This window comes from Schistocerca americana, chromosome 2 (assembly GCF_021461395.2).
Source record: "Schistocerca americana isolate TAMUIC-IGC-003095 chromosome 2, iqSchAmer2.1, whole genome shotgun sequence".
NCBI classification, from domain to species: domain Eukaryota; kingdom Metazoa; phylum Arthropoda; class Insecta; order Orthoptera; family Acrididae; genus Schistocerca; species Schistocerca americana.
Window position 1 is genome coordinate 447,172,010 of NC_060120.1, and position 15,745 is coordinate 447,187,754.

General features: G+C 37.3%; 1 protein-coding gene across 5 annotated transcripts in view; it reads right to left on the bottom strand.

Annotated features, from left to right (window-relative positions):
* The window catches only part of LOC124594767 (E3 ubiquitin-protein ligase RNF13), a 130,096-nt gene extending 114,576 nt beyond the window's left edge, over window positions 1-15,520 (bottom strand). Inside the window, exons 1-3 of one of the 5 annotated variants that reach the window (XM_047133158.1) lie at window positions 15,035-15,051; window positions 14,731-14,862; window positions 6,886-7,199 (exon numbers count right to left, since the gene is read on the bottom strand). In XM_047133158.1, coding sequence (XP_046989114.1) covers window positions 6,886-7,047 — 162 coding nt within the window. In that variant the 5' untranslated portion in view covers window positions 7,048-7,199; window positions 14,731-14,862; window positions 15,035-15,051. Of the gene's footprint in view, window positions 1-6,885; window positions 7,200-14,730; window positions 14,863-15,034; window positions 15,459-15,483 lie in introns of those variants that run through there. The other 4 variants (XM_047133160.1, XM_047133157.1, XM_047133156.1 and 1 more) reach the window with 4 other exon arrangements.
* Between the last annotated feature and the right edge of the window lie 225 nt (window positions 15,521-15,745).

Consider the following 15,745-nt stretch of genomic DNA (forward strand, 5'->3'; position numbering starts at 1 on the left):
GTTCTTGTAAAGCAGCATCTTCTAGCTCAGCCCTGAAGAAAGAGACACAAATTTTTTCGGAAATATGACAGACCTTTCTGGGTATTAACAGTAATCCATCCCTAGACATTATTTTTAGTAGATCCTATAACTGGATCAGAAAAGAGATAATACAACATCAAGGACCTAAAGTTGTATATTCCTCAGGGACGTTAACATTCTGTGTTACTGGGTGGAGTGACGACCGTCAGTTCCCAAGTTGTTTTCAGTGTTACTTCCACATTAGTTTTCCTACACCAAATCCCCTTCAAATCTTCAATTATTCTGTAATCTATTCATAACCTCTTAAACTATCCTATCATGTTAGTATTTAAGTGACCGAATATGACTACAAGATTGTGACTAATTTAAGAGAATCACAAATAAACAGTGATCTCTAAAAATAAAATGGAACGAACAGAATAATATTCTGGTAGAAGGTATAATATGATGGTATTATGTAAACAGAGTGAATTTAAGATGGAATGAACAGCATAGAATATTATATTTAAGAATAATATAATGTGAGGTGACTAATGAAATAACTACCTCATCAGAGCGTATAATTTTCTATTTTTGTAGAACATTTATACCTTTTATGAGATGTGATGTAGATGGGAGGGTTTGTATTGATCTTTAAAGGGGTGGGTAGTGTAGATAAAGACATGACTAACACTGCACACACACACACACACACACACACACACACACACACACACACACACACACACACACACACACACACCCCTTTCAAACGACCCTTGCAAACAAGTGTGACTGATTCTTCACCATTTGCTGTTCTGTAGGAGTTCCAAAGATTTTTCTTCAGGGGATTCAGAAGTGAAGGTGAGAATGTCCATTCTGCAGGAGACACTTAACATCATACCTCCTCCAGCTTCTCATTCAAGTACCAGTGAAGTAGGGATCCTGGGGAAGGGGGATGGGAAGGGTTTTCCTGTCTTCTTTTCCTCCTTCGATCTTAGCAACCATCTCTATTTTTTCCTTTCTTACTTCTCATCTGAGTACCGGTCTATCTTTCCCTCTTTCCATATGCATATACTTCTATCGCTGAAGTCCTTCTCATTCTCCGTGGTTTCCTATAACCTTCAACTTATTTCAAATAAGTAGGCTGAAGAATCAGGCTGCATAAACAAACAGCAACATATACACAAAATTACACTTAGACACAAACATGAAAATTACAGGCTAGAAACCCAAAGTAATGTCAGAACTGCCAAGGGATGAAGGGGAATAAAGACATATATACATCTGGGTAGATGCACATATGTATGGTTGATATGACAGTTCTGCATCGTCCCTTTTTTTCTTTTTTGTCACTTCTTATATATTCATACATAGGTGTAAGAACAGAGACTGTTCTCTATCACACAAGGAAATGTGAGAAATGAAGGAGAGTAGAAACTAAGGAAGAATTAATGAGCATAAGCCAGGGAGGAACTAATGGTGATAATTATTTAGGAATATCAGTCGAATATTTGTTCTGATGATTTGTAGATAGTGGGACAAGTATAGAATAAAGAAAGGTATGATATATTGACTTATATATAAATATGAGGTCTGCTGAAAGCATAGGAGTCTACTCACAAAGGATAGGGGGTGGGGGGAGGGGGGGTGCACCCAGCTTTTACTCAATGAAGAACAAGGCAGATAGGCAGACCGAAGAGAGGCTGATGTATACAGTGCGGGCAGGGGCACCAAGAAGGGGATTGACCTGTACCATACAATATAGGAATAAGGAAGGGGCGTGCCTACCAAAATGGAATGAGGTTGTGCATCCATAACATCAACCTGGAGGTAAAGTATAGATACTGTGCGTAAAGGGAACGGCAGTATCGTGACAGAAGTCACACAATTTTATAGAGATTATTCTGGTAAGTTTGGATTCTTTACATCGACAGCGCTATTAGGAGTTATGAGTGTCGGAAAGAACACATTCATTTTTTTTCTCCAGAGTCTCCTCCAGACTGCAAGTTACTGTAGGAAATGAGACAGTTAAGTGCTAAAGAAAAGATAGTTTAGAAAGTTATACTAAAGAATGAGGCAATCAAAAGTCTATGTCGCCTGGAGTTTGTGATTGGAAATCAAAAATGTTGTCCACATGATTCCTAGATGTAAAAGTCCTAACTCCAACATCAGGTGAAATGCTCGTATAGTTATTGTCGAAATGAACAAAAACAAGAAAAGGAAAATCTAGGTATTAAGTACATGAGGACTAAAAGAAATATATATTGATTGAAATATAAATTAGTGTTGTGATAGATATTAATGTACATGATGAATGTGTGTAAAATATCGCGTGTTCGAGCTAAGTGGAGGAATATGTAGTGCTTCGAGAATTTCGGGGTAAATACTAGAAACACTTGGCTCTCCACTGTCTGGAACAGCTGATATTTTAATGACGAGCATGAGAGAGCCTTTTTACTGCACCACACATATCTGTGTGTGTGCAGGAGGGACAGCTGTCATGAGAAGCCAGGAGCTGCGTCAGAAGAGCAGCCCCGACAAGTGGTTACCAGCAGCGCCTTGAAATTTATATCAAAAAGTCAAAGAGTGTTGGTATAATGTTCTGTGGTTTGTGGTGTCATGAGGATTGTTACAGAGACAGATGAAGCGTGTATTGTATAGAGACTCTTACTTCATGTCTTGGCTCTACATGAGATAGATCGTATGTAATTGTATGAGTGTTTAGTCGATTCTGACATTTATCTTGGAACCAGTTGGCTTGCTGGAGTTTGTACAGAATAATTGTTATTTTGGGACGAGAGTTGAAAATATACCGTTGTTCAACTGACAAGATTCTCCGAGTACATTATTTCAAGAATAGAGAGTTGGTTAATATTACTCCCTTTAACTTGATACAGTCTTCGGAGAAGAATTAAATGGTGAGGGTGACGTAGCTGATGACCCAAAGAAGAGGATCAGCTGTACGCACGACGTACGAGTCAACTGGAAGAGACATGCGAGTCATGCAACCCAATATAGCACTGTCTCTTGTCGTCCAAGAAAGTGTTAGAGTGTGTATATAAAGCACTGCATTACGCTTAACTACTGGAGTCTTTATGGCTTGTTGTTGGGGAGACTGTATAGCTGAGCTACTGACTACTCCGGAAACAGCCTCTTCCACACAGCACCGAAAAACCTTTTATCATGCCCCTTTTTGATGTGGTAGCAAGGAAGTTAAGTCCACAGCGAGTGCAAAATGTGACAAGAAATCTGTGCCTTAAGATCGGCTGTAAAATATCTGCCACTACAAAATTCCACTTGTAACGGGTAGATAAACCAATATCTATTGTGCACTCTTTATAACCATATGTGTTTATACTTGAATTGTTGACTGCTATCAATTTCAAAGGCTCACACATGTCCTTCTTAACAAAACTTGGGGCCGGCAAGGTACTCACTTCCGAGCCAGTGTATCTCAGGAAGTTGAGGCCTGAGAATCTATCATCCACTTGTAATCTGTGCAATGTTAGCTTACACTCTCAGGGTGTTGCAGAGTGACATAAAGGTATATCATACAGGAAGCCTTCAAGTGCCTTATCTTGACTGTGTGTGTTGCTGCTTGCAACTGTCACCTGGCTCCCGATTTGTATATGGCGCCGTTCATGAGTGCCACAGCCTGTGGTGCCTAGAGTGGACTGCTCTCATCATTTGGGTACTCACAAGGTTTTGTGCATCTCGCAGCTTGTGGCCCAAATCGTCTGTGATACCAGCAAAAATTGACGGTGTGAGCTTGATCCTATTTGGAGTGTGATCTCTTCTTGTTACTGGTGGAACTGGTGGACACCTGCGGTTCCAAGTTACGTAGCCAAGTTGCCACATTTTCCATCATGTTTTGCAGTTTTCTGGTCCCATCAACGATAACTGGTTTTTGTCTGTAACCTGTGGCTACACAGCTTAACTTCGATTCTTCTAACTATTCCAACGAGTCATCATTGGCTTCCATTGCAGAGGTGGCAGATGATGCTGCTACGGACACTATGAGCATTGACTGTAGAGTAGTGAAAGCACTGTCAGCTATTTGCAGTTGCTTGTCAAGAGACTGCCCTTCATATGCAATCAATGTCAGTTGAACTTGAAGAGGAAGCTGCTGTCGCCAGACGCGCAGTAACAGTTCATTGGATATCATGCTTGTGTCGACTACAGTGGGTAAATGTCTCCAAAATTCAGATGGACTTCTGTCCCCACATATCTCCTGATACATCATCCAGGAATATCGCTGTCCAGGTAATTTCATGCAGCGAGTGATCAACGCTGTTTTAAGTGTGGTGTACGATTTTTGGAGCGGCAGACGCATATCGTATGCTATCGCTGTTGCCCTCTGATCCAGGTTGCTAACTGCGAGAGTGAATTTTTCGCAGTCTTTGGTTATGCGTGGTAGCTCGAAGATGTTCTCCGTGATTGAAAACCGTATGTCTGGTTGCGTAGGTATGAAAAGAGGTGCTCTTAATTGCAATAGTGGCAGAGTTTATAACAGTGCATTCATGCATGAAAAATCTTCAGCATGTGAGTATGCTCGTGGATTGGCTGCTACTACCAGAGTTTGCAAATTCATGGATTCTCTGTTGCTATCATTCTTTGGCGTTGCAAACTCCAAAAGCCCGATCTCTTGCTTTAGCCGTCGTATCTTGTCATTTGATGCTTGCAGAATTTTGTTAGCCGCACAATATTAAGTTGCAAGAGCTTTTCTTGTTTTTTTCTGGGGTCACAAATTATGTAGGCAACAAATTAAGCCCACATCCACCTTTGCACAAAATACTTTATTTTTCCAACTCAGAAAAGGAAAACTAACTCAACTAACAGTCAAAGAGTAAAAATCTTATATCCAACGTTTACCGCCATTGCATGGAGTAAATGGAGCATGCATCACTGGCTACTCCCACTTTCCCACAAATTCAACTACAGCTAAAAGTGTAACAAAAATAAATAACTTTTTGTTATGGTACCTAGCACAACAACAGGCATCAGTATGAATTGTGGCCATTTCAAGACTTCGAACTCATCAACGGTATTCCAACCAGATGAATTTGTTAAGAAATTTACAAATGTTTTCTCACATACAGGAATGGATACACACAAATTATATTATGCACATGGATAAGTCACACGAAAGAAGGTGCGTGTACCGGGGTATCACCATGTCAAAATATTACAGAACAGACAAAAGATTTCTGAAGTGAACAAACATTGGTCCAGGGGGGGAAAAAAACCAACAGTTTACTGTTGAATCTACTTTATTAATCCCAGTTAACTGCATATAGAATGTTGGTACTATCACAGAATTTATTCAGAAGCTCTGAGACAAATTCTAATGCTGATGATCTGCTTAAGGAGGAGGAATTAATTGATATGCTAATTCAAAAGTTGCTATTTGCTGCACATTAAAAGTTAATTCTCGTACTTTGCAGGCATACTGAAGATGTGTACTTGGTACTTGAACTTAAGCTACTGACAAAGAGAGAAGATAGTGTGAGGAGAAAACTTTGATGGTAGAACTCAATGTGTGGCCTATTGTACAGAAAACAATAAAAGTGCTGTAACACTAGACCACTGATGGATGAGACCAAAGTGAAAAGTGTGCCATGAAGAATTAATTTATTTTTTTTAATTTTTACAGCATTGTTTCACTTTGTATGTTTTTATCTTGGTCTTCAAGGAATACGTCAATGATCATTACTCCACATTTATACTCACTACTTTGTGTAGGGTCAGTAAAATTCCTTCAGTAAATAGTAAATATTCTTGCAATTCTCTCCTGCAAATTTCACATCTTTCATTGCTTTGTTTCCTTAGTTCTGTATGGATTGCACAAATGAAGTAAAAACGCGTTTTTATGACTTTTAGTCTTTGCTCACATTAGAAAAGTCTTATGAATAAACTGTATTTTGTTTGTTTTTATTCATGAAATGCATTTATATGTCAATGTCAGTGTTGTAGTATTTTACCTATTACTTATTTATACATTAATTTATTATCAAACTTTACATTTTTAAAGATTTTAATTTTAACGCAATATTTCTCATGCTAAAAACCAAACTTTCAAATTTTATGGGACGGGGGGGATTCCGATGCTTTATTTCCCACTGACCACATACAGTAGAACAGACTTTCTCAGTAATAGCAAGTTACAGCTGCAACAAAGTATTAAAATTGATATTCACATCACATGAATAATCTTAAATATTAAAATCAACATTGTCCATATCACAGAATATGGATTTTTTTTGTTAGCCGCACATATAATTTTATTTCGATTTTTTAAATGGCAAGGATTGAACAGTGAGAGAAAACTTTCTAAAATTTTGAGAGCACTCACTTTCCTGTATTTGCAAGCTTGTGCCATGGGATGTCAATGTTTGTTATTTCTAGTGCCAAGTACGCGAATTGTTTCCCTGATATTTTACTTTTAAAATGTTTCTGATTTGAGAAGAATGTCCCCATAAGAGCAAGCCATATCACATATTATATACTTTTTCCAGTGCATTTAACAGATGGTAGATCTAATGAAAAGTATACAATTATGTCTTCCAAGAATACCTTGTACACAATACTTAACAATCGACTTTCCATATGCGACTTTTCTCATGCAGAATTGTGTAAATGCTTGCACTTGCTTTACAATTTACCTGTTAAAATAAGTCCTTGTAAAAGTGGTTATCTTATATTGTCATGTCCCTTAAACATCAAGGACAGTGAAATGACAAACACAAGAAACTGCTACTCAAATGAGAGAGAAACACTTTAAAGAAGAAATAAATTTACAGACTAACAACACAACCAAATATTACATCAAAAGGAACAAGCTAAGATTTATGTATCAAAAAGGAATCTACTCCAATACAGTACCTTCAGACCATCAGAAGGAATTCCATCTCCAAACCGCGCAGGTAGATCCCGGAATTCAGCAATCGGAGGGGGCAAATCCACTGAGTAAACAATGACATCTGCATATGTACTATTCAGAGCAATTATCAGAGCCACCACCAGTGGAAAAATGAATAATCGCATGGCGACATAAACAGTCAGATGGCTGGTAACACAGTCATAAGTTTCAACAGAAATGCTTATCTTCCAATCAGTTATATGTATTATCTTCCTTTCTGCCCTGGTGCAGTGATTTATACATGGATCGCAATTAACTCAACAGAGTTGTAAGATATCTGAAACCAGATGAAAAATTACATGATTATTTTAGGACATTTATAAATGTCACTTGAAACAGACATTACGCGAAATAAGCACATAAGATTTCCAGTCATTTGTTAACCTTTGTCCCACATAATTAATTTCAAGTGTGTTTAAAGACTTCATTACTTCAAGTCAGCTTTTATACTGGGTAAGGTGAGATGTTTACTTTGGTGGCATGAATGTCCGTTGCACATAAAACAAATTGTTAATGAATAGTAAGCACAAGTTTCCCAGTTGGATGTAATGATGACATGCAATCAACGATCATGATTTCATAAACAATACTGACAAAATTTAAGAATCAAAATAAATTATAAACTGGAGGACTGAAACAAATCAAGATTTTCCAAAATATTAAAATCAATTTATGGATGGGCAATTTAAAATAGACTGGCGGATAACAGTGTCAGATGACAAGGCACATTTACATGGCTCAGTTGACACTGCATTGCTCACAACAGGCAAATATTACATGAGAGCCAACACGGTGTTGAAAATTTTATTTATTTACTATATAGCTTTTTTTACACATTAAAAATATACGTATACGAAAGTTGCAACATAATGTCAAATATATGTATCTCCAAAAGTTCTTGACCGACTACTTTGCAATTTTGACACAATGTTGAATTCTGTTTTCTGTAACTTACCAAACGAAAGTGTTGGTATGTTGATAGGAGACAATAAAAAACACACACACACACACACACACACACACACACACACACACACACACACAAATTTCAAGCTTTCGCAACCCAAGGTTGCTTCATCAGGAAAGAGGGAAGGAGAGGGAAAGACGAAAAGATGTGGGTTTTAAGGGAGAGGGTAAGGAGTCATTCCAATCCCAGGAGTGGAAGGACTTACCTTAGGGGGAAAAAAAGGACAGGTACACACACACACACACACACACACACACACACACACACACACACAGGCAGACTCCCGGCATTGGAATGACTCCTTACCCTCTCCCTTAAAACCCACATCCTTTCGTCTTTCCCTCTCCTTCCCTCTTTCCTGATGAAGCAACCTTGGGTTGCGAAAGCTTGAAATTTGTGTGGTTTTTTTATTGTCTCCTATCAACATACCAACGCTTTCGTTTGGTAAGTTATAGAATCTTTGTTTTTAGATATATTTTTCCCACGTGGAATGTTTCCCTCTAATATATATCTGTGTGTGTGTGGCTTTGAGATTTTTTTTGTATCAACATGTTCCCACTGTTAAATTCATAAAAAATAGGTATATAAAAAATATGTGTATTCCAATGCAACACTGTGTCAAAATATCACAGCATTCAGTCAAAAACTTTTGGAGATTTGCAATTAGTAACATTTACAGTTTGTAAAAACACAAACGTAAATGTTCGTTTCTTCAAAATCTCAAATATCCGAAAGTTCTTCATGGATGGCTTTGAAATTTTGATGCAACATTGCATTTGAATACTCATATGTTTTTATATACCTACTGGAATGTAATCTGGTATATATGTAATAAAAGGGGTAACAAATTTGTAACAACAGTAAAAAAAGAATCAAGGTCGGAGGGAGGAGGAAGCAGAGATGGTCAGTGGGGTGGGAGGAAACGGACATAGAAAATGGGAAGGAGGAGAGGGGGAGAGAGGATGGAGGAGAATACAGACAGAGAAAGGGGGAAAAGGTGGTTGAATGAGAGGGTGGACAAGAGGAAATGGAGAGAGAGAGAGAGAGAGAGAGAGAGAGAGAGAGAGAGAGAGAGAGAGAGAGAGAAAGATATTAGGACTTATATCCAATTCCTATACATATTAGAAATGTGTGCTTTCTCTTTCTTTCTTTCTTTCCCACTGATGCAGACTGAGCCACAGCAATGCATGGTCAGGTACAGTTAGCACACAATAAAATATTATAAACTAACATCTAAGGTATTCATATACGTAATCTACCAACTTCGGGTTCGCCAACAGGAACTCTCCTGATCTACCATCATACAATCTTGTGGAGCATTGTTCTGGGATTTGTGGTTCTCCAAACATAGTCGGAATCGTTGCTGATCTCATTTGTATAACAAAAACACATGCACAGATGCCATGTTGGTTTCTAACACATCAAATGCAGGTCAAAATCTGGTGGCATTTGTTATTTTGCAATACAGTCCATGAGGTGGTATGGTTGAACACATCATCTACAGCAACTCTTGCTGGTTTTGCTGAAGGTCGTCTAGAGCACTGTAGGTTGAGAATGGCAGGACTGATATCTCAATAGATTGGTAGATTTCTATTATCCATGATGTTTTTGTGCTTGTTCACAAGAGAAAACACATGTTGTTGAGAAGGTAAAATGTGGCTTTGTAATAGTAGCCATTGTATGAAGGACAATTTGATAAACCCAGCAATCATTCTTGCGGCGTTATTTAGCTGGACACCTATTTCCATGGATGTAGGTGGATTATCCAAACTGGGGCACAATGTTCAGTGTTTGAGGAGACAAGACCTAGCATAGAAAAGCACAGCGTGGAAGCCTATACTTCACATGTTCTCTCATGGCTTTTTGCTGCTGTTTCTTATTTTCCATTCTCTGGCTCTTCCTATTAGTTGCTCTCTGAAAGATAAGAGGTCTATCACGAGACTTTGGTGTTTTATTATGAATAAGTATACTGATTGTTGATTTTATTCTGCAAGTTTATTTTTCAAGCAGAAACAGGACACCTCCATTTTAGTTGGATTTGTTTGGTGTCTCCATTTGCGAAAGTACTTTTTCACTATGTTGATGCCTGTCATTAGAATTTCTTCTGACTGTTCGATTAAACTACACCGCGCTGCATGTTGATGCAGTCATAGGCATCACCCAACTTTCCTGATGTTTTTAGCATGCCTGCTATGTACAAGATGAAGAGAAATAGAGAAATAGCTGATCCCTGTGGTAGACTGTTCCTTAGTTTTCTTGGTGAGCTGATGTCTGATCCCATTACTCCTCAGAACACTCAGTCATATAATATATTAGTCAAGCAGTTGGTTTGCAAGGACATACACACAGATGCTTGTACATTATGTATTCTCTTCACACTGTATTGGAGGCTGCTGTTTTACACCACGAGGAAGATCCACTACAACGCATACATTTCAGATATGATTTACTACAGGAAAAGTAATTTAGAAATGAAATGAAACTATCATCTTATGAAATTTGTTGAGTTTATTTATATCAAGACAGTGAATATACTGCTTTTACTTGTGTTTTTATACAAGAAAGTTTCTGTTGATTTTGTTTCTATTTCTTTTTTGTATTAAATTCTATAAGCAGCAACTATTTAAAGCAGATGTATGTAATTTGTTTACGATGTAAGTTATTCATAGTCTTTTAGATATATGTGTGGTATATATTGTTATTACTATATGCAAACAAAATAAAGAATGAGGTAGCATATTGGTCCAGGTATTGGACTGTCATTCAGGAGAAGCTGGGTCAATGCCTGTCCCACAAGTGTCTAATCTGCACAAAATATCACTGAATACATAAGACACTTCTCTCTCAAGCTTGTCTTTTGGAAAAATGCAGGACTGTCTCACATTTACAGGTGGAGTAATAGTAGTTAAAGCCACAGGTTTTAAGTTGTGTTATAGCTTATACAGAACATTAAAATAGTCACTGTTGTTTTAAATTTGGCTGTATTTTTCATTATTGACCTGCAACCATTTCAATTTTGTAACGATAGTGTTCTTAAAATCGATAACAGCATTCAGTAAGGTTTCAATGTGAACGAAGGAAGGATTGTAAGCTGTAATAATTGATAACGAACACAAATCATGGTAATGACTGTTGAGACCTGTGGGTCTATAATTTCACCATTCATAACTGGTTCACTCACACTTACAACACTAAGTTAATGGCCTTTAATGAAGTAGGGGCCATAAATTAGTGTATGACAGAAAGAAAATTTGTTGCCACAGTTTTCATGAATTGGAGCAGTGAAGAAAGGAAGTAGGCAATTTTACACGTGAAGACCACAACAACAACAGTAGTATCATCAGTTTGGAGAAAAAATTGTCTCTGATAGTTGTTATTAAAGCTGTCAGGGTCTCAGAATGGAGCCACTGATACCTCTGATAACAAAAAATGACTAACAAGGCAAATATTCTAATCTGAAATCATATCTTCTGGACATCATCTACTCCATACGTAAATAATAATTAAACACTAGCACAATACAGAAAGAAGTATAATTTGTTGTTAAATTTGGATTTTATTTGTGATCTGGGTAAAAATAGAAATGGGTTAATTTTTAAAGTTTGCACCAGTATGATATTTTAGAATATGCAAATGCCTGGTATACAGCCTTACACACAAACAAATCATGTATACATAGCCTGTAAATTGACCCATTTCACGACATTTTGATAGAAATTGTGCTACTGATTTACAGTACATGTAACTAACTGAGCAGGATTTCGCACTCTGGTCCTGTCAACTTCATTGTCAACATTGGTGGAGCAAAAGTTTTGATTGGCCAAGGATGATGTGGAAATAAACCAGTCATATCCTTTGCTTTAAAAAATATATCTGGCATTCACTTTAATTTGGGTATTTTAAGGATAACCTACATATGTTTGGAGTGGTGAGATGTGCAGTATGCACAATAGAAATGCATCAGAGACTTCCCCATTACTTGCAAAGTTCTCAGAATGATGGGGGATGGTGCTTGGATATAATGGATAATATAATCAACTGCACGTGATGCAAAATAAAAAGCAAGTAAGGACTCATGCAAGAAGATAATGACAAGGGCACAACTTGCCAATGAGGAACATGATATCAGTGTTGATTACAATAATGATAGTAATATGAAGAAAATAATAATACCGAAACTAGCTTTATGACTTACTTCACTGCAAAGAAGGAAAGATTGTACAGCACAACACACCCATACAAAGGCAATGTCGCTGATGCTGCACACAGAATTATTCGTTCACCGAGATTGGAAGGGATCAAAGTCAAATCACTTGAGGCCCAAAGTTTCCACATTTCTACAAATTCAGTACACCAATACTACTATTACTAATTTGAATGCTAAAACTCATGAAGATAAGAGAGCACTAAATCAAAAAGAAGAGAGACAGACCGTTACACTAAGCTACAAGAGAGTCCACAAGTGATAATCTCCATTGTAAAGTGCAGAAAATGAGAAGTTTTTAAAAGACCACACCCTCTCCAATGAGAATGATTCATAGCAGGCAAAGCCTCCAGAATGCAGTATCCATTTTCAGAAAGGGGTTGTGGTTTTTCAAATCCAGGTAAGGAAAGTTTCATTACTAGATAATGAATAATATCAAATCCATTGATAATGAAAGTTCAATTTTGACAGGTAACCATGTTTGGTGTGACAATGGCTGAAGATTATGGTGTTTACTTGTCAACTTTTAGTAAGTCCTGTGTTTGCTTCCAACATTTTTGTAACTGATCGCTGCAGTTCCCTGTTGAATGAGGTATTATTCCATAGTCTCTCACAAGCTTGGTTAATTTGAAATAGCAGGAAAATCTCTTCTGTAACAAACAAAATAGAAAGCAAAAAGGTGTTCTTCAGTGTTAAGAAGCACAAGACTAACTTCAACTGCATGGTGATAGTGTAAAGTGAAAGGCAGCACAAAATTCCATTCTTGGTTTGCTATTTTTCATGATTGCACACAGTCCAGTCATATTAATGTGATCGCCGCCTATTTATAGGGTATATATCATAGCAACAACTTATCAGAAAAGTAGTTTCCTTACACCTTCTGCTTCATTTTCTCGTATTACCCTGCTACATCAGCTGTTAGCACAGTTGGCTGCAATCAAATACAGAGTAATTACTTTAACTGTCAGGTTACCTTTGAACCTATGTCATATGTCTATTTTACTCAACAATGACTAAAGAGCAGAAAAAACTTGGAAAAGTGATAAAGCTATTACAGTCCAGTAAAGCAAACACGTTAATATACATTAAATGGGAATGTTGGAGTATATTCAGTGAGCGTGTATTCAATACGGAATCTTATAGCTATTGTTGTAACAACACTGCCTGTGAAGGCAGGAAATGCCGTTGCCCTATTTCATTTTTCAGTATCCTGGACTATCTGTTACTTCTTTTTATTCTATAGTCAACAGCTTCCATGTGTTGTGTAATATTTTGCCTTATGCAATGACAGTTGATAAATGCATACCAAATACACATCACAACAGATAAGCACATATTAAAATTATTTTGAACTTACAAATATGGCTCAGAGAGAATTCATGTAGTCATTTTGAATGAGTTCTACTTGAAGTTCACCTTCACTGAATTAATAAGTCACAAAATGTTTCAAGGCCTTCTGAAAAATGTTGTTTCAACATGTCAGCAAAAAATTTAGGCAGCTGACTTATGATCGATGTTATGCACTAAAAGATATTTTTGGCTTGATTTATCAAGACTCAGAGGCTGACAAAGAGGAAAAATACTGCTAATGAAGATGCTAGTAATACTGTATTACACAAGACACACATGCATAACCCTAAAGACACAATACTGAGATAATATACCATCTTTCCATGGGGACATGTCAATGGAAATTATCTGTGACTGTTTTCCAAGGTATGAATTGTACATTAAAGAGAACTTTTAAAGAAAGGAAGGATGACTTGAGTTATTTTTCTGTCAACAACAGGGGCACTTGATGGAGTACAAGGTCACATTGCACGAATTTGGGGACAGGAATCAGTCCCGTCCATTTCAAAGGAACCATGAAAACCACACAAAACCTAAATTTGGATGACCAGATGGGGAGTTGAACCTGGCTCTCCTTGTATGCGAGTCTAGCAGAATTAATCACTGCCACCTTTCTTGGTAACAACATACAATTTGAATGAAAGTAATGCAAGTTTTTGAACGATATTTCATACTGCTACAGGTGAATATGAAAATCAGTCGAAATGGAATGATAAACCTATTACCTATCATCTCAACATGGACTATCAAAATTCAAGATCCACATCACAAAAATGGAATGCTATTTCTTCAGAGAACGCTATAGGGTACCGAAACAAACTTAGCCAAATACATAGAGCATAATGTGTGCACTGCCCTAATCGCCCGTACTAGATAGTTCATTTATTGAAATTTCTTCTGGCTGTAAATTCTGAACCAGTAAGTCCAGGGGCATTGCAGATCACTGTGATTTATCCACCTTGCCCGTGTCGGTAATTTCTTCTTACTTAATGCTAACAATAAGTTACTTGACCAAACTCAAGAAAAATACTTCCCGAAAGTGTTAAAAGTGAATCATAGTGTAGCCATACATTTCAACTATCCATTCCTGCGACTCTGTAACGTATTATTTTCCTGACAAAGTAAAATTTTGGCAGTGCCTTAGCTAATAGCAATAGTAACACTAATTAGTTTGTTCATTTACGGGTAGATTATCTTTAAATTGTTATCTGTATACCACGGTATGTACAGACTTTCGGTACAAGGCTGCCTTGCTGCAAAATAACACTTTCATTATCGCTACAGTACCTTATTACGGTACGGAAGACGTCTGATGACTGTTCCCACAGTAAAGTTTAAATGAAAAGTGTAGGTAAAGGTAAACGGTACATTCCTTGTAGGAGACTTTTTTTTAATTCGTTCGTCATCTATACGAAGTAACTGCAACATTATTGCACATCGTATTTTACAAAACAATTACACGCAGCTTCCTCAAGTTAACAAAATGACTAAAGGTTAAAGCTGTTTCAAACACGATAAAAGACCGAAAGCAATATTGGCGACACAGAAGCACAATTTATTTACGAATATCATTAAATAAGTATCCGAAAACCTTTATTGGCATTTATCACTTGACGTTTTTAACAAATCGTAGATTTCAATTCCGGAGCTACCTTGGATCACGAAATAATGACTGTCTTTGGCTGACATACAGTACTAGTTCAAGTCACATAGCCTAATAAAAACCATAATTTCCGCAAACAAATACCACTCACTCGCTTCCTCGTCGATTATATCATATGAACTTCCCAGCAACCATTCGCCTGTCACCTGTCAAAACAGACAACACAGCAGGCAGTGCATGTCTGCGTAGTTTGCGGACGGTTATTTAATTATGGACGCCTGGATACTCTGCAGTATGATTAATCGAGCTTGTTAATTTCAAGCTATCTTGTGAAATACATAAAAGATTTAAATTCTAAACAAAGAAAGACTGACTGACCGTAGCCAGTGCTTATACGGCTGAAATCATACATTGCAGAACTATATTTGACACAATACCTCAACCATCCCTTAGATGCAAATCGTCTGCAATCGAATCAGACTTGTACTACAAATACATTGTCAGAAGTCTCGTTCTGAAATTACTCACGAAATTTAAATGTATTCTTACCATGGCAAAATAGTGTGAATACGCCACTGAAATGTCATTTGTCATACGTATTTTAAGAAAATATCAACGAAGTAATCGAATTGAGCTGTTTCGGGCGCTTTGTTTGAGCTAACGCGGAAGCCCGAGAGTTGCTTCTCACAAAAGATGATT